Raw genomic sequence first — 19142 nt, 5'->3', positions numbered from 1 at the left:
CACATATTGAAAATACATCTAAATTCATAATAAATGTATATCCCTACACATATATATCATTCCCTCTGTGTCTCTAATGCGATTAAAGCTTTTTATATTCTAATAATATTATTCAGGGTGTAGCCCCCCCCTCACGCCCGAAGATAGCTGGGATAGGCTCCAGCACGCCCGCGACCCTAGTGAGGATAAGCGGTACAGAAAATGGATGGATGGATGGATGAGACAAGGGTCAAGCAGGGTCAAGGAAGCACTGGGTAGTACTGCCTCAAGGGGACTTTTTATTTGTTTAAATGTTATTTTAGGCTATTTTAAAAACGATTGATTTATTGTTATAGCTGACCTCCTCTGACTTACATCACTTATATCTCTTTGTGTGCAGGATTGGTACAGCCGGGATCGCAGTGCAGGTAGTGGGCAGTAACTGGCCAAAGCCACACTATACACTACTCATCACTGGATTGTGCCGCTTTAGCGTGTCAAGCCTGTTGACGGAACGGCCCTTTGTTTTGGCAGAGGTGAAAAGATATTAATGGCTTTGTATTACATTTCTATGTCCTGTATCTTTGTAGAAATATAACCAAGGTGTCCTGAGCTGTCGATTAAAATGTCTGTACATTTAACCCGGTGAGGCATGGGAGAGGAGACTTGTGTTGTACAATAGCACACATCCATATGAATGTTACGCGTCTATCAAGAAACACTTTGTGTCCATCTTATCTCAAATTTGCAGGTGGAGCATTTGGATAAACTGGAGCATTACACCACCCCGGCAGACGGTGTCACAGCAGAAGATGGAGAGCTGCAGGAGTTGTCCCAAAAATTCTACCAGACAGCTCTACAGGTGTGTGATGTTTTTAGGACATTGATTTAGTCGTCTTTTATTATTTGAGAGTGTTCTAATTTAGGAATAGGAATAATGTATGATGATGGACAGTTGAATTGGATTACAGTGGAGCAATCCACTAATATTAGCGGGGAGTAGAGACCGAGCCGGACTGCCAAACTGTGGATAATTGACGGCCATTATAATTACATTGAGGGAAAAAAAAAAAAAAATGAAAACTCCAAATATTCTTGAATAAGCAAGGATAGATCATCAATAAAAAAAAAAATTGGGGAAAAATAAGCTACATATAGGTGCTGGACCGCAAGTGTGAGGGGGTCCACTGTATTGGAAAGGGCAACAAATCACGAGTTGAGAAATTTGCAATGACTAATTAAGCATCTTATTCTGAACAATTGAACCCAATCTTCTGCTCTGAGGTTATCCACTCATTTCTATGGGGACTAATTTAGGGTCCCTTCCCAAATAGACTTGTGAAGTTGTACAATTTGGCCATTCATCTTGAGAACTTATTCTCACATTTTATTTGTATAATTTCTTAAACCCCTCCTGACTTTCGTGTGGCAGAAGAAAAATAATGCTCAAAGCAGTTACATGATCAAGGCAAGCAGGACTCCCTGCAGGTTTCATCTGCCCGTGATCGCTGCTTTTGTTTTGACTCCTTGCCCGGAAAAACACAGCATCAGCGAATGTTCAAGGGATCACATTCCATAACACCATCACATTACATATTCCTGTGTTTGGATAAAAAGTAATTTATTTCAGGAATACATTTGTCCAAGGTGAACGTTCACTTCCGGGTTAGTTCGATTTACGTTTGAACGTCACAATCAAACTATTTTTGTCTCGTAAAGGGCACCACGTCTCTTTTTATGTGTGTAAAATTTAGGAAAAAGGCATTCCACGTTTTCAACAGCCGTCCGACTCGCCGTCGGCTTGCTGTGTGAGCCGCGCGCCCGGCTCACCACAACAATGACAATTTATCGAGTCCGGAAAAAATATCGTGTACATTTTTTTTATCGAACAATAAGTCGATATAGTAATTAGGGTGACAGGCCTAATTATGCTAAGCTTATTCAACTCAAAGTCAGTCACACTTTGGGATAACCTGAACGCCGTAGATACAACGCCAACTCCAATGAAGTTGGGACGTTGTGTTAAACATAAATAAAAAGAGAATACAATGATTTTTCAAATCATGTTCAAACTATATTTAATTGAATACACTACAAAGACAAGATATTTAATGTTCAAACTGCTAAACTTTATTGATAACAAATAGTCATTAACACAGATCAGATTTTTCTCATTGGGTAGTCAGGTGTTCATTAGAAAAACATCAAGAGGCTCAAAGGTGCATTGCCAGCAGCAACATACAATGATTGATCGGATTATATATTTTGAAAAAATGCTTAAATGTGACACTAATTCTGTTTGCGTGCGTGTAGTTGTTGGGTATGCTGGACATGTCTGTTCCAGTAGTGGCCAAATTCAGACGTCTTTTGGACAGCCTTCCCAAGGAAACTCTGCCTGATGTTGTCGCTTCCATGATCCGCACCTCAAACAAGGAGAAATTACAGGTGAGGTGACTCCCGGATGTGAAAATTCAAACTCATTACTCATATCCATCCGTTTTCCATAGCACTCGTCCCCATTCGGGTCGCTGGTGACTGATTGCCACCCTAGACTGATTGCTAGTCAATCGCAGTGCACATGTAGACAAATAACCATTTACGCTCATATTCACACCTCTTGACAATTTGAAGTCTTCAGTTGTGAGTAAGCAAGAGAAAACCCACCCAAGCACAGGGAGGCACAGGAGGCAATGTGGGTTAAGTGTCTTGCCTAGGGACACCACGACGACATGTACTCAGGCGGGGATACCAACTGACGACGCTTCGGTGGCGCCACGATGCCAGACAACTAACCACTCTTCCACAATTCTATTCAGTTCTATTTTGGAGTACTTAAAAGTACTTACTTTTTCTAGACTAAAAAACTGATTTAACTGACCCAATGCTTTGCTAAAGTGAGACAAATAAATGGGGTGGCTGGAAAAGAGAGCACAAGCAGAAGGAAAAATAAAGAAGCAAATTATTACACAGATGCAGAATAATAATGATGATAATTATCAATGTTTAAATCCTGCCAGTGGTACACGATAACATTTGCAACTGAACTTTAAAGGTCCTGGATGCCGTTAGCTTGGAGGAGCGTTTTAAGAAAACATTGCCCATGCTGACCAGACAGATAGAAGGACTTAAACTGCTGCAGAAAACAAGGAGAATGATGCCTGGCCCAGAAAAGAAGGTAACAAGCATATGAACAGCTGCAGTCAAGAGCATCATTATAGACCACTTGTGTACTGTCTTGCCAGGTGCGCAAAGGGGGGGTGTTTCCAGGCCGTCATTTCAATCTGAACGAGGAAGATGAGGACGAGGATGGGGATGATGCACCCACCCTGGAGAAGAAAGTTCATGGGGCTAACATGCCAGACGCAGCTCTCAGAGTTTGCTTAAAAGAGCTCAAAAGGTGACTGTCATTATAGCAACCTTTATGCATACTGTGGTTTGATTAGTTGAGTTTTGGGCAAATAGTGGTGGGACTCTAAAATCGAATTTCGACTGAAATGAATCTGGAATTTGGAATACATTTGATTTTATGACTCTATGATCAATCTATTCTCCACACCACTCATCCTGTTCAGAGTCATAGGGAGCTGCAGCCTGTTCCAGCTGATTATGGGCAAGAGGGTATCCTCAATACTGAGCACCAGTCATTAACAGGGCGCATATACAGACCAACCATTTACACTCACACCCACACCTATGGACAATTTAAAGTCTTCATTTAACCTAACATGCATGTTTTTTAGAATCTGGGAGGAAGCAGGAGTAGCTGCAAAAAACCCACACAAGTATAGAAGAATATACACACTCCACACAGGAAGTCCAGAGCCAACAGTCAAAATCTGAACTTCTCGAATATATGAGGCAGACATGCTAATCACTTCTCCACCATGCTACCTGGCTCTGGAACAAATGATTCCAAATGTCATTGATCTCATTGGGGAATGTTGTTTTGGCAGTCGACCATATCTGAGGTGCGAAAAGTCTCAATATTCTTGGGAACAAAGTTGAGATCCAGACTTCACTTAATGAGTAGTCCCAGCTGGAGGCATTTGATGGTATCCATTTTTCTTTTGATGTATAATTGATTCAGCTGTTTGATAAAAAGACAAAATGAGGATTTTTTCCAGAAATTTGGACAAGTAGAAGAGGATTAAAAACAAACATGTAACCAAAGCAGTCTGGTGGACTGCCATGATGTCGGCACAAAAGTTTGGGGAAAGTCAGCGACGAATTTGTAGGGCCCGGACTCGCCCTCTAAATCCTGATTCGTTATTCGTGTTGACAGTAACTTCCGGATCAAATTGTTACTCCTTGTTCTATTCCGAAATAAAGAGATGTCGTAGTCCAACTAGTGAAAAATCCAATCTGTTTATTTGAAGACTATCTATTGAACTGGCGAGAGAGTATGCTGGAGTGTTTTGGCTTCTGCTTCTCCCTCAGGAAAAGTATTTAATTATTTTTAGTTAAAAATGGCTTACTTTAACCAGGATCCCTCGCCTTACCGTGAGCATTGTTGCAAATTTTCATCTTTATATAGATTGAAGAAGATGCCGCAGTCCATGCCTGAATATGCCCTCACTAGAAACTACTTGGACTTGATGGTAGAGCTTCCATGGAACAAAAGCACCAAAGGTAAATAACATTTTAATGATAGTAATTGCTTCAACGCCTGTCATCTGCTGTTGTAAAAAAAATTCTAGAGTGAGAACAGCTTCAAAGTAAGGAGTATTAGAAAGATCAGAGGCACCTGTGGTTGGAACCATGTTGCAACAGCTCCACTAATTTTCCTTTTTTTCTACTTTCCACCCTTTTTTTACCATTTTTGTATTTGTTTTGGATTGTGCTTAACCGTTTGGACTATTTACAACATTTTAGCCGTTATGTTGTTTGGTCACAAATATCGGCCCTTGTTGATGTTGTGTGCGCCTGTGAGTCTGCAGCCCGTCATAACAGCGCAGTTAACTTTGTCCTTTATTTTTCCAATCTTTCCAATCTAGTATTCCTTTTTCCTGGTGCTAAACCGTCTGGACTATTACAGCGTTTTATTCAAAATATATTTTCGTGGAGATTATCGACGCAAATGAAATGGAGCTGGCAATACAGTAAAGAGAGGACTAAATCGAACACAAAATTTGTACTTTTCTCTCCTCAGATCAATACGGGGAATGTTAGGTTGTGCCGTGGACGAACTAGTGGCTGAGGGAAAAAGCGCAATGGTTTGTTTAAATTCAACCTTCAGGTTCACGAGATTACAATTTCAGATAGAGGTGCAACAATTGATCAATTAATCAACAACTAATCGATGATCAAATTAATCAACAACTATTCTGATCATCAATTACTCGTATAAGACCAACGAACCACGAACCAACGAGGAGCCGGGACGTCTGACTTTCTGAATTCCCGCTCTTCCACAAGCGCTTGCAGTACTTCTGCGACACCACCGAAGAGCTGTGTACACAACGCATGCTGAGAGGACCGGGTTCGGTGTTGTACAATTCTCTGCGATAAAGTGTTCGGTTATGGTCATGGACCTTTGGCACGGAACGTTCATCCATCAGCTGTGATTGCGATTGAGTCAGCCTTTACTTTTACTCGAGCTGTTTTCTTCTTGTCTTCCGCTCTCCTCCAGTAGTTGACCTAGCATTAGTAGCCTCGCTAGCCAGTAAACACAGGCTTGATCATCCACCGGCAAAAGTAGTGCCATGCAGAAGTGGGCAGAAATTACTCAAGTAACATTTTGGAAACATTTTACTTGTCAGAGTACTTACTTTTTACTTTTACTCGAGCATTTGTGTTAAGAAGAAACAGTACTTTTACTCCGTTACAATAATCTACATGCCGCTCGCTACTTTCATTTATCAATAATTGCGTGCGCGATCTCGTTTTAAACTTTCGTTTTCGCATCAGGCAGCCGTTGCTCCAATCCACCGTGATTACCACAAGGATGTTAGACTCAAGTTCACCAATCAAACGACACGAGAAAGTCACATCTGCACACAAAGTCTTCTATTGGGCTTCACGGGCCAATCAGAGTAAGTCGTGACAGCCGTGTTTACATTACAGACTACAGACTACGAAAAACAACAGCTTTAACATGCATTTGTCACTGCCCAAACTTGGATATTTCGGCCCACTTCTAACTTGAGAAACCACCTTGCGCTAAGTTGCAGACATTTTTGCTGTTGTTTTGGCTGACACACACACACACACAAAGTCTGGTCAGCAAACAGCTTCTTCATTTGGTCATTTTTGTGGATAAAGCAAATTATGTTTCTGCTAGGCACCATTGAAATGGTGGTAGGTGTGTGTGAACTCCCATTGAACAGGAGTTTGAATGTGATGTGTTACTTCTGTACACAGCCCCACGCCAGTTATAAGAGGGAGTGCGTCCTTGTGCAACCAGATTTCATTCATTCATCTTCTGTTCCGCTTATCCTCACTTGGGTCCCGGGCGTGCTGGAGCCTATCGCAGCCATCTCCGGGCGAGAGGCGGGGTACACCCTGACCTGGTCGCCAGCCAATCGCAGGGCACATATAAACAAACAACCATTCACACTCACATTCATACCTACGGGCAATTTACAGTCTTCAATTAACCTACCCTGCATGTTTTTGGGATGTGGGAGGAACCCAGAGTACCCTGAGAAAACCCACGCAGGCACGGGGAGAACATGCAAACTCCACACAGGCGGGGCCGGGATTTGAACCCCGGTCCTCAGAACTGTGAGGCAGAAGTGCGAACCAGTCGTTCACCGTTCCGCCGGATTACAATTAATCCGTTAAATTATTATTTTATCAAAATTAAAATGAATTGAATAAAACAAGTTAAATAAAGCTAAGATACTGTATTTTTTGCTCCGCCAAAGAAAGTGACATAGCCAGAGATCATCAGACAGCGACGTAATGCAGATTACAAACTAGTTGCTAATTGCTGAACGGATTCGGAAGTGAATGGGTTCTTCTTTGGCCCGTGATTCTCCACCCCTTCACAGGTTTGTGAAAACCACTTTAGCAATTTTCATATCATTCTGGAAATACTCTCCACAGACACACATATTTGGTTCAATGCGCGGAATTGATTGTTGATTAATCGTGTCTTGAAGCAATCGAGGCAAAATGAAGCGTGCTACTTGGCTGCATTACGAGAATGTCACGGTTCGTTTAAATGTGTGAAAATCTCTATCTTCAACTGAAAAGTATTTAAAAATATATTTTGCAGCTCTACAATTCACGAACTGTTTGTGTCATCCTTCCATGAAACGCTACAAACTCCACAGACTGCTTGGATATTCGAGCTGCCCGATTATTGTTGGATAATGACCATTATGCAATGGACAAGCTGAAAAGACGAGTGCTGGAGTACCTGGCTGTCAGACAACTGAGAGCTTCACTGAAGGTTCCTCTAGTAGATGACTTCATACTTGACTGTCTGTTTGGACAATAAACACATGACAAGACTTTGGATTTGTCATCAGGGCCCAATCCTGTGCTTTGTGGGACCACCTGGAGTCGGTAAGACCAGTGTGGGGCGCTCCATCGCCAAGACTCTAGGCAGAGAATTCCACCGCATTGCTCTTGGGGGTGTTTGCGACCAGTCGGACATCCGAGGACACAGGTACAGTGGACCCCACCTTTTCGTTGGGGCTAGGGACCAAGCTTGACCATGAATAATGAATTTGCATGTCTAATTGAGGCTCCCCTAAAAATTATTATAATTGGCTTTATTAATAGTGTAAACCACAAACATACCTCAAATGATGAGACCAAAACACTTTAGTAGCATTTCAAATGCTTCCAAACATTGCTGTATCCTTAAAAATACAGTACAATAAACTGCTCAAAGCTAAGCTACAGTAAGTACACAACCCTACACAACTAACCCTAACTGTAGGTACACGTCAACAAGTCTGGTGATAATGATGAAGAACTACTGTAGTGTAGCAGTCCCGTGTAAATCAATGAGCTCTTGACTGCACAGTAACGCGTAGGAATTTTGGGTTTTCAATGAACCTATCATTCATGTTTTTGGACTGTGGAAGAAAACCAGAGTACCTGTAGAAAACCCACTCAGTCACAATTCACATGCACCTATTATTAGTTTGATTCGACAGGCTCCATTCAAAATTGCCTAAACACACAACACAGGCACTGTGATTGTGTTTCTGAGGTATGGTTGTGTGTGCTGTGCAGGGAGGGCTAAGCAGAGCAGCGGGTTTCATCTCAGACTAGAGACTGATTTCTCAAGCAAAGGCCATTCAATAGGAAACCAACAACGTGCAAAAGATGAAGAATTTTTGAAGTCCTACGTACTGTACCGCAAGACAATCCGTTTGTTAGACATATCTTTTATAGACAATTCCAGTGATCAATATTAAGAAAGTTAGGTTTCTGTAAAACCGGTGAAAAAGCATACATTTCTCGTGTTGGCAACTTGAAGGCTTTAAAATAAATAATAAAATCTCCAGACTATCGAGGTATTTTTGAGAGAAATGTGCTGCCCAGTGTCACAAAGCGTGGTTCCAGTCACAGGTCATGGGTCTTGCAACAAGAAAATGACCCAAAACGCACAGCTAAAAACATTGGCGTATTCTGAAGTGGCCTTCCATGAGCCCCCGATCGAAATCCTAAAGAACATCTGTGGAAGGAGCTGAAACATGCTGTCTGGACAAAGCACCCTTCAAACCTGAGACAACTGGAGCAGTTTGCTCCAGAGCGAGCCAAAATACCTGCTGAGAGGTGCCAGAAGTCTCAATGAAACTCACAAAAATTGCCTCAAAAGGTTGTGCAACAAAATATTATTTTTTTAACCACAATTCAAAGCCATGTCTGATTTTCATTGGTTCATTTTGATTCAATGTTTATTATTACTTTTGTCAGATTCATGTTATTTTGTGTCATTAACAGAGGGGCACTAACAATTGTATCCACGTGTATGCTTGCTCTTTCTCCTGAATAATTACACTGGCACCTTGGGAGGTATCAGTTGAAATATGCCTTATCTATTGGGTCGAAGGGGAATTTAAAAAAAACAAAACATTTGTAGTAATGCAACAATTTTACAGGAACAATTCTTGTCATGTGAATGTGGAGTTTGAGACAATAAAAAGGACCATTATAATGGGGAACACCATTTTTGTTGAGTTAGGTCTGACAGGTGTTTTTAACGAATTTTGGGGTGCGGAATCCAAAACTGATCACAGTCAAGTTTTTGAACAAAGGAAATACATACCTATGTAAATAAAACACTAAAAAGGAATAGTTACAACCTTTGAAAACAAAACAAAAAAAACAGCATAAAACGAAATAGAATTTACGATATGCCGATGGTTACAAGGTTAAGAGCAAAGCCAGCACAAATCCCCTTAATTCCTACTATGCTAGCTTTCTGTTTGCAGATATTGATAGTACTGACCTATTGGGAGGTGCACACACCTCTCACCGCACTGTCTCAATTTTTGACTGCACAAACAAGTTGCCACGTAGCTGTAGATGAGCCCAATCGTAATCAGCTGGCAAGTCTTACTACAGCTGATCAGTGGAATTTTGCTTATCTGGATGGTAAGTTGTGGAGAAAAAACTTGACTGCAATTTCGGAATCAGCATAAAAATCTAGCTCAACAGAATTGTTTTTTTCAAATTGTTCCCCAGTGTTATGGACAAATGTAGTCTTTCTGCTGTGGTGCTACGTTTGGTTAGCAACGGGGTTCAAATGGTTAACTATTTAATGTATTAAATTGTTGTAACGTCTATTATCTACAGTCACAACCTGTTTTTTTTCCTGATTGGAAAACAGAGGCGTCCATTTGATTTGATGGGTGTTTATTTTTAGATGTCGTCCCTCAAATTACTCCCAGTTAAGCCCCCGGTCTTTTTATTTAAGTGTATTTCTTAAAAATAATAATCATACTGTCTCTAATATTTATTCTGCCTCCAGACGTACTTATGTAGGCAGCATGCCCGGCCGCATCATCAATGGTTTGAAGACCGTGGGGGTCAATAATCCAGTTTTCCTCCTGGATGAAGTGGACAAACTGGCAAAGAGCCTGCAAGGAGACCCTGCAGCTGCACTGCTGGAGGTCAGCTCTTTTCTTCACATAGCATGTGAATTTGTGTGTCTTTTCCCACTGCGAATTAAATCCGCAGTAATCACTTCAGACAGCAGTTTTCTCTCGCCTGCCCACATAGCAATGAATGTAATTACACTGTCAAGGCGGGCGGCATGTGTGCGAAACATGTCATGTGCCGAACTTTCAGAACCGCTCTTACATGGGAAGGGATCGTGGAGACAGAGAGAATGTTCCAATTTTGTCCTGTCAGCATGGGAAGCTCTCAACCGGACAGGATATGAAGATTATAAAGAATGATTCAGCTTCTCTTGAAAGGCTTAATCAGCAGTGCTTGATTTCCTTTTGGCAAACATAAGCAGACTCTTCATGTTGCTCCTTTAGGTGCTCGACCCGGAGCAGAACCACAGCTTCACAGACCACTATCTCAACGTGGCCTTCGATCTCTCTCAAGTCCTCTTCATCGCCACAGCCAACACCACAGCGACTATCCCCCCCGCCCTGCTGGACAGAATGGAGGTGCTGCAAGTGCCCGGTGAGTTTAACTCCAGAGTCGCTTTTTGGAACACTTTGATCACTTTCCATTGAATGTTGATGGCTCAGTCTTGGCACTGGGAAAGAACTAATACCAAGCAGAGTGCATCAGTACAAATTTGATTCCAGGAACACATGAAATGAACACATGTCCAACTGTGTGTCCAGTCAGCATTAAATACACCAGTATGCGTACAACATGCCACAGCCACTACTGCATGCACTGCAGAGCATTTAGTGTCCATACCATATATTGTCAGAAAATTGTGTTTTGATCATAGAAGCAAAATCATGCATTGTAAAAATGCATTATACATCGCTAGAAGGGTTTTCCAGAATTTTGAGGTCAACTTTGAGGGTGCGTATTATACATGGGTGTGCATTATACACGAAAAATTACGGTAATTGCTCGAAGGTATACATTTGGACGCAGGTACAGATTTGGACTTTAACCAACCAATCGCAATAACGCTTACTGATGACGTCATCGTATCTGTCTCAGTATAAAAATGGCTCATGCACGTCTATTTACGGAGCTGGTTAAAAGACCAGCGCACTCCCTGCTTTACCAGCTGCTCAGAAACAAAGGACTGTGGGAATGAATGCTCGCTTGTGTTGGACCAGCCAGCACAGTACGAGCTGCGGCTAGATAGCTAGCGGCGAACACTTTCCTGATCCTCTCGGTGCTGAGCCGCTCCGCTGCCGTGGCTCTGTCCAACTGTGCACCGTATAAAGGGAGGACACCGGCGAGAGAGCGGGGAATGAGGAACTGTTCTGGGAGAAAAAAAAGCTTTTCGTCGAAGAAGGTTACTTAAACTGAGCTTTAAACATTGCTGAGATGGTGTAATACTGCCATGAAAGTGCTGCGTTCACTGGTGCTTAGCAGAGTTTATAATGGCATCCTGGTGGGAGAAAGTTCTTGTTCCATGGTGGCGAGTCGGCATCGCTTTCATGACCCGCAAGGGTAGTGAGCTTCTTTTTCTCACTTGTTACGAATGGATGCCATTGTGAAGGGCTTGACAAAAAAACAACTGTTAAATTGACCAAAATCAGTATAGCATGTTCTGGAGACATGTACACGACGAGCATCTCAAGTAAATGACAGTCTCTAGTACCAGTCTTTGTCTGTTGATTGCGCCAGTGTGCCACTTCCAAAAATCAGTATAACTAATTTTAAAGTCCTCTCTTATGTAACTTTCTAATTACAAACCCCAATTCGAATGAGGTTGTGTAAAATATATACATAAAAACATAATATGATGATTTTCAACCTATATTTAAGTGAATACACTACAAAGACAACATATTTAATGTTCAAATTGTTGAACATTAATATTTTTGCAAATATTCTCATTCATTTCGAATTTGGTGCCAGCAACACATTCTCAATTGTTCAAGCAAGGATGGGGCAAGGTTCACCACCTCCACCAACATAAGCGCCTTAACGCTTCCCTATCAAAAGACCCGGACTTCAATTCATTTGTGAGGAAAGAGTGGGACGATTTTTTGAAATATTTTTTTCACTAGTCACATCCGGGCACATATTCAGGGTTTCTTGGGGGGCTGATGTGGATTCAGGAGGGTGTGGGTGTCGGACCGGGTTTTAGCATGCCAGTGCTGTTTCGCGGTCTATATGCCCTGCCAACTCCCCAAGATTTTGATGCATTACACACACTCCTCCCCCTTTTTTGTAATGCACCACATACACCCATCTCTGGGAGGCGGCGGGTCTTGGGTGGGTGAGGGTTTGGCTGTGAGGCAGCAGTGCCTGCCAGGTCTCCGACTGCCAGTCGGGGGACCTGGGAGTCATAGTAACAGGGGGGGTTGTGTCGATTGACTTGCATGTGTTCGCAGTCACACACCCCTGGGAGTTATTCGCTGAGTGTGGGGCCACTCACTCATTGTGACAAATAACTTCTGACAATGTGAATTTCTTGGGTATCCCCTCACTCCCAGTCTGGTCCTATAGACATTTATAATTTACATAGTCACTCCCACCACACTTCAGTTGTACAGCTGGGTCCACGACCCCTGTCCTGCATGCTTCCCCTCCTGTCCTTGTCCTGTCCTATCTTGTCCTGTCCTTCCCTCACAGGGTGTAGCACTACAGGGACAGGTTTAAAAAAACAAAACAAAAAACAAGGAGGCACTACAGTAGCACTACTGCCCCATACAACATTCATATCTAATGTGTCATTGTTCCAGGTATATTATGATTTCCTTTCCTCATCTTGTTTATAGCTAGTGCTTTGTCTTTTGTTACCTATATTATTTAATCTTTTCACTCTCTCCTTTTTTTTTGTCACTCCACTCTAAAAACCTTGTTCTGTTCGACTGATCGACCGTGATTCTCAATAAATATCCATCACAATGCAAAGGAAAAAAAAGTGTGCATTTTGAAAGTATGCAATATAATGAGTACTTTGGAAGACATATTATTGACATAGTCTAAAAAAACTGACCATGTCTTCAAATGTTTCAGGTTACACGCAGGAGGAGAAGGTGGAGATAAGTCACCGGCACCTGATCGCTAACCAAATGGAGCAGCACGGATTATCACCGCAACAACTGCATATACCCCCAGATACCACCAAGGACATTATAAACAGGTGCACAGAAGTCCATACAAAAACTCTACAGTATGACATTATGTTTGAAAGTGCATCAGCGTATACGTAGGCTGTTTTCTATGGGAGGATAGATGTAGGCCCCTCTCACAATTACAGCAAGTTGCTCACATTTGTTGCTAACTTGGAATTCCACTATTTGTTATCGGCTGTCATTAAGTTGTCAAGTGCTTGAGTGACTATTTGTTTCACAGCAGAGCTGCAAACATTTGATTTGAACTTTTGGCGAGAGCGCCCTTCAAAATAATTACACAGCTTCCATACCCAGTACACATGATTATGGTAGATTTTGTTTTAAGAAAATGTACAAATTAGGTGTTTTTTGGTGTCCTATTATTATTATTATTATTATTATTATTATTATTACTATTAGAAGCCACCAGGGTGGCGGAGCTCTTCACTTAGTCGCTGCCCTGCTTACCCGCATGTGGGGTCACACCACGGCAGATAAACTGTAGCCCAAATAACACAAAACACATTACACTTAAGGAAAGTGTATTTTTTTAAGTTGTCGACATAGGTTGATGGCTAGCTGCACGCTATAGTGGTTGAAATGGGTAACGTTATTATGAATAAGGAAGGGGTAACTCCACTGAATGGCCACTGCATTGAATATGGATTATATGGATATTTATGGATACAGATTCTCCATTCTGCTTGACCTAACAGCCGAACAGGGACAGGTTTAAAAAAACAAACAAAAAAAAAACAAAAAAAAAAACGAGGCACTACTGCCCCATACAACATTCATATCTAATGTGTCATTGTTCCAGGTATATAATGATTTCCTTTCCTCATCATGTTTATAGCTAGTGCTTTGTCTTTTGTTACCTATATTATTTAATCTTTTCACTCGCTCCTTTTTTTTTGTCACTCCACTCTAAAAACCTTGTTCTGTTCAACTGATCGACTGTGATTCTCAATAAATATCCATCACAATGCAAAGAAAAAAAAAAGAATGTGCATTTTGAAAGTATGCAATATAATGTGTACTTTGGAAGACATATTATTGACATAGTCTAAAAAAACTGACCATGTCTTCTGCTTGACCTAACAGCCGAACAGGGACAGGTTTAAAAAAAAAAACAACAACAAAAAGAAAAACAAGGAGGCCGCTTTGTGTTTATTGCTATTGATGTGAATATTTCACCAGATGTTGGGAACAACCCAAGTAATCCCTACATACAAAGAACGTAGAACAAATAAGCTCAGAAATGAAGTTGTGTGTAGAAATGTGAAATGACACAGGGAAAAGTGTGCACATGAACACATGAAGAAAGGGAGGTGCAAAAAGGCATGGAAAGTCAAGACAACACCTAAAATATATCAATAATCAAACAGCAATCCAGCCCCTTGTCAGTACAAATAAATAACAACTGGTTCAGTCCTAATTGATGACCTACAAAAAGGTCTCATTGCCAAAATGTGAGTCAAGATACATCTCGTGATGGGTAAGAGCAAAGAGCTGTCTCAAGACCATCGCAAACTAATTGTTGCAAAACGTAACTAACGATGGCATTGCTGAAACCCAAGGTACATAAAAGAAGCCCATGGAACCTTCAAGATTTGAAAACTGCTTGTGTAGAGGAATGGGCCAAAATCACACTGCAATGCATGCAACTAGTTTCTCCATACAGGAGGCATCTTGAAGCTGTCATTGCACACAAAGGCTTTTGTACAAAGTATTAAATAAATACCAGTTGGCGTGTTCAATACTTTTTCCCTTTGCCATTTCACATTATTACATACAAGTTAATTTCTGAGCTTATTTGTTCTACTTTCTTTGTGTGTATGGATTAGTTGGGTGGTTCCCAACATCTGGTGAAATTTTCATGTCAGAGTCAATCACCCCAAAAAAATTACGAGTGCCATCGCAATGTAGCTACCAGATCGGCTAGCAATCCGCTATATGTGGAACGTCACATGACCAATGTGGAACGCGGAATAGCTGACTTCCTGTGTATGCTTTGCTCACGATCATATCTAGGATTGATTGTTTGAAGCCGAACTTGCTAAAATGTCTTTGGACAAGTGTTAAATACATGTATATCATTTATTTCTACAAATATGAGCTCATACATGCAAACATGAACTAAAACCAAACACTGTCTATTCTCATTTTTGGTGGCTCTGTAGTGATATTCTGTTTAAAAAAAAATAGAATTTGTTACCTTGGATATGGAAGAAACCGTTGTTCTTGACGAAGGTTTAAGGTCCAAAATTGCAGCCACTTCACTCATTGATTATTATTATTTTTTAAGTTAATGAGGATTCTGTTATTCCTTGGTGAAGGTCTAGGTCAGGGGTCACCAACCTCTTCGAAAGCGAGAGCTACTTCTTGTGTACTGATTAATGCAAAGGTCTGCCCGTTTGATACACACTTCTAGGAAAAACTAATTTGCTCAAATTATTTTGGGGTAAATCTCCCAATCATTGTTGTGCCCGCTAATGAGTCACCACAAATGCTATGGTTTGTTCCTGCGCTACAATTCAGACCTTTGAACTATTCATTTATTATTATTATTTTTTTTGAATAGCAACATAACAAATAAAACATATCTCACTAGTGAGCTATTTTTAAAACAGACCCCCGTGCTACTCATGTGGTCTTTGGGGGCTACCAACAGGCACCACGGTGGTGACCCCTGATCTAAGTACTCCTGTTTGTATTGTTTGTATCCCGACAGGTACACGCGTGAGGCCGGTGTGCGCTCGCTGGAGAGGAAGATTGGAGCCATCTGCCGAGCTGTCGCCGTGAAAATCGCTGAAGCCCAAACAGATTCCAAGACTGAAGAGTTGACTCCTGAGGGTCACACAGAGCAGGGAGGTGAGACATTGCTGATGACACACACACACCAGACTTTCAAAAGCCTCGTCTATGGAAAAAGACAACACTAAGAAAGGTCCCGATACCACCTGGAAGTAAAAAAAAAAAAAAAAAACAACAACCTTTGAATTAATGAAAGAAATCACTTTGTTATTCTAAAATTGTAGACTTGGGAAATGTGGGACACAGCAATGATGTGCGGCCTTTCAGCCTGAGGGAAAATGTTAAAAATGGAAGAACACCGGTGACATTCATTTGCACGATAGTGTATTTTTAAATTTTTTTTTACACAAAGACAGCACTGAGCTCCTAAAGACAGCTTGCCACACACCTCGTTGTGTAAACAGTTTTCAAGAATATGTGTGCGCGCGCGCTCGTGCTTGTATGTTGATTTAATTTGTGTTAATTTGATTATTCTTTGAAATTCTTCTGCCGCATAGAATAAAAATTAAACAGCAGGTTTGAAATGTACCTGTACAATTAAATTCAAATAAAATTCAAACAATGCTGACCTTTGAAACTGAAACAGTTGAAAAGAACAACTTGGATTGAAAATGTCAAGGGGAATTCAAATAGATTTGTAACATAAACGAAAACAAGACAAGGCAAAGCAGTTTCGCATCAAATGATCTCCCACGTTGAAGCATATCGCACGACCTTGCGTAAGTGACATTCCCAGAAGATCCTTTTGTCAAATGCACCTTTACCACTGCACATAATGCTGTATTTAGCTCAACATGGCTCTCTTTACTATTGATTCGCAATATCGCAAATTCATCGCAATAGCTTTTGTTGACCCTCACATGGTCCAGCAAATGATTCACACGTGCTTCTGGGACTGCTGACTCAATTAATATTCTGCCTGTCATAATTTAATGAAATAATAAAAGCTAATTCCTTTGGTTTGTCTAAATCATGATCATGTGAGATGGGGGTGGTGGGGCTGGCTGCAAGCATGAAGTGGTTCTTTGAAAAAGCAGGGTTTTTTTAAATTCAGGTTTATTTTACCCCTCCTTGAGCCGTCACCTTATCGTGGTGGAGGGGTTTTTGTGTCCCAATGATCCGAGGAGCTAAGTTGTCTGGGGCTTTATGCCCCTGGCAGGGTCACCCGTGGCAAACAGGTCCTAGGTGAGGGACCAGACAAAAACCCCTATGACGAGTACAATAAATGGATTCAGGTTTCCCTTGCCCGGACACGGGTCACCAGGGCCCCCCTCTGGAGCCAGGCCCGGAGGTGGGGCTCGAAGGAGAGCGCCTGGTGGCCGGGCCTGCACCCATGGGGCCCGGCCGGGCACAGCCGAAAGGGTAACGTGGGTCCCCCTTCCTATGGGGTCACCACCTGTGGGAGGGGCCATAGGGGTCGGGTGCAGTGCGAGCTGGGCGGTGGCCGAAGGCGGGGACCTTGGCGATCCAATCCCCGGCTAGAGAAGATGGCTCCAGGGACGTGGAATGTCGCCTCTCTGGCAGGGAAAGAGCCCGAGCTGGTGTGTGAGGTCGAGAAGTTCCGACTAGATATAGTCAGACTCGCCTCCACGCACAGCTTGGGCTCTGGTGCCAGTCCTCTCGAGAGGAGTTGGACTCTCTTCCACTCTGGAGTTGCCCACAGTCGAGCAGGTGTGGGTATACTTATTGCTCCCCGGCTCGGCGCCTGTACGTTGGGGTTCACCCCGGTGGACGAGAGGGTAGCCTCCCTCCGCCTTCGGGTGGGGGGACGTCTCCTGACTGTTGTTTGTGCCTATGCACCAAACAGCAGTTCAGAGTACCCACCCGTTTTGGAGTCCTTGGAGGGGTTGCTGGAGAGCGCTCCCGCTCCCATCGTTCTGCTGGGGGACTTCAATGCTCACGTGGGCAATGACAGTGAGACCTGGAAGGGCGTGATTGGGAGGAACGGCCCCCCCGATCAGAACCCGAGCGGTGTTCTGTTATTGGACTTCTGTGCTCATCACGGATTGTCCATAACGAACACCATGTTCAACCAGGTGTCCACACGTGCACTTGGCACCAGGACACCCTAGGTCGCAGTTCGATGATCGACTTTGTGGTCGTGTCATCGGACTTGCGGCCGCATGTCTTGGACACTCGGGTAAAGAGAGGGGCGGAGCTGTCAACTGATCACCACCTGGTGTTGAGTTGGCTCCGATGGTGGGGGAAGATGCCGGTCCGACGTGGCAGGCCCAAACGTATTGTGAGGGTCTGCTGGGAACGTCTGGCGGAATCCCCTGTCAGAAGGAGTTTCAACTCCCACCTCCGACAGAACTTTGCTCATGTTCCGGGGGAGGCGGGGGACATCGAGTCCGAGTGGACCATGTTCCGCACCGCCATTGCTGAGGCGGCCGACCGGAGCTGTGGCCATAAGGTGGTTGGTGCCTGTCGTGGCGGCAATCCCTGAACCCGTTGGTGGACATCAACGGTGAGGGATGCCGTCAAGTTGAAGAAGGAGTCCTATCGGGCCTTTTTGGCATGTGGGACTCCTGAGGCAGCTGATGGGTACCGGCTGGCCAAGCGGAATGACTTGACTCCGCCAAGGCTGCCCTTTGTCACCGATTCTTTTCATAACTTTTATAGACAGAATTTCTAGGCTCAGCCGAGGCGTAAAGGGGGTCCGGTTTGGTGGCCTCAGTATTGCATCTCTGCTTTTTGCTGTGAAGCGGCTGGGATGAGAATCAGCACCTCCAAATCTGAGACCATGGTCCTCAGTCGGAAAAGGGTGGCGTGCCCTCTCCAGGTCGGGGATGAGATCCTGCCCCAAGTGGAGGAGTTCAAGTATCTTGGGGTCTTGTTCACGAGGGAGGGAAGAATGGAACGGGAGATTGACAGGCGGAACGGTGCAGTGTCTGCAGTGATGCGGACTTTGTATCGATCCGTTGTGGTAAAGAAGGAGCTAAGCCGAAAGGCGAAGCTCTCGATTTACCGGTCGATCCACGTTCCTACCCTCACCTATGGTCACGAGCTGTGGGTCGTGACCGAAAGAACATGATCCAGGATACAAGTGGCCGAATTGAGTTTCCTCCGCAGGGTGTCCGGGCTCTCCCTTAGAGATAGGGTGAGAAGCTCGGTCATCCGGGAGGATCTCAGAGTAGAGCTGCTGCTGCTTCACATCGAGAGGAGCCA

The 19142-nt window shown here is 43.1% G+C and overlaps 1 protein-coding gene across 2 annotated transcripts in view; it reads left to right on the top strand.

Moving 5' to 3' along the window:
* lonp2 (lon peptidase 2, peroxisomal) overlaps positions 1-19142 on the top strand; it is a 29632-nt gene that overhangs the window by 2696 nt on the left and 7794 nt on the right. The window contains exons 2-14 of one of the 2 annotated variants that reach the window (XM_061774913.1): positions 117-254; positions 380-515; positions 731-841; positions 2293-2424; positions 3032-3154; positions 3222-3376; positions 4514-4608; positions 7257-7375; positions 7455-7594; positions 9914-10055; positions 10428-10578; positions 13060-13186; positions 15892-16031. In XM_061774913.1, coding sequence (XP_061630897.1) covers positions 202-254; positions 380-515; positions 731-841; positions 2293-2424; positions 3032-3154; positions 3222-3376; positions 4514-4608; positions 7257-7375; positions 7455-7594; positions 9914-10055; positions 10428-10578; positions 13060-13186; positions 15892-16031 — 1624 coding nt within the window. In that variant the 5' untranslated portion in view covers positions 117-201. The remainder of the gene's footprint in view (positions 1-116; positions 255-379; positions 516-730; positions 842-2292; positions 2425-3031; positions 3155-3221; positions 3377-4513; positions 4609-7256; positions 7376-7454; positions 7595-9913; positions 10056-10427; positions 10579-13059; positions 13187-15891; positions 16032-19142) is intronic. The other variant, XM_061774912.1, reaches the window with a different exon arrangement.

This window comes from Phyllopteryx taeniolatus, chromosome 5 (genome assembly GCF_024500385.1).
Source record: "Phyllopteryx taeniolatus isolate TA_2022b chromosome 5, UOR_Ptae_1.2, whole genome shotgun sequence".
In the NCBI taxonomy this organism is placed as follows: Eukaryota; Metazoa; Chordata; class Actinopteri; order Syngnathiformes; family Syngnathidae; genus Phyllopteryx; species Phyllopteryx taeniolatus.
The sequence above is the reverse complement of the archived record's forward strand: the minus strand, read 5'-3'. Positions and strand labels throughout refer to the sequence as shown.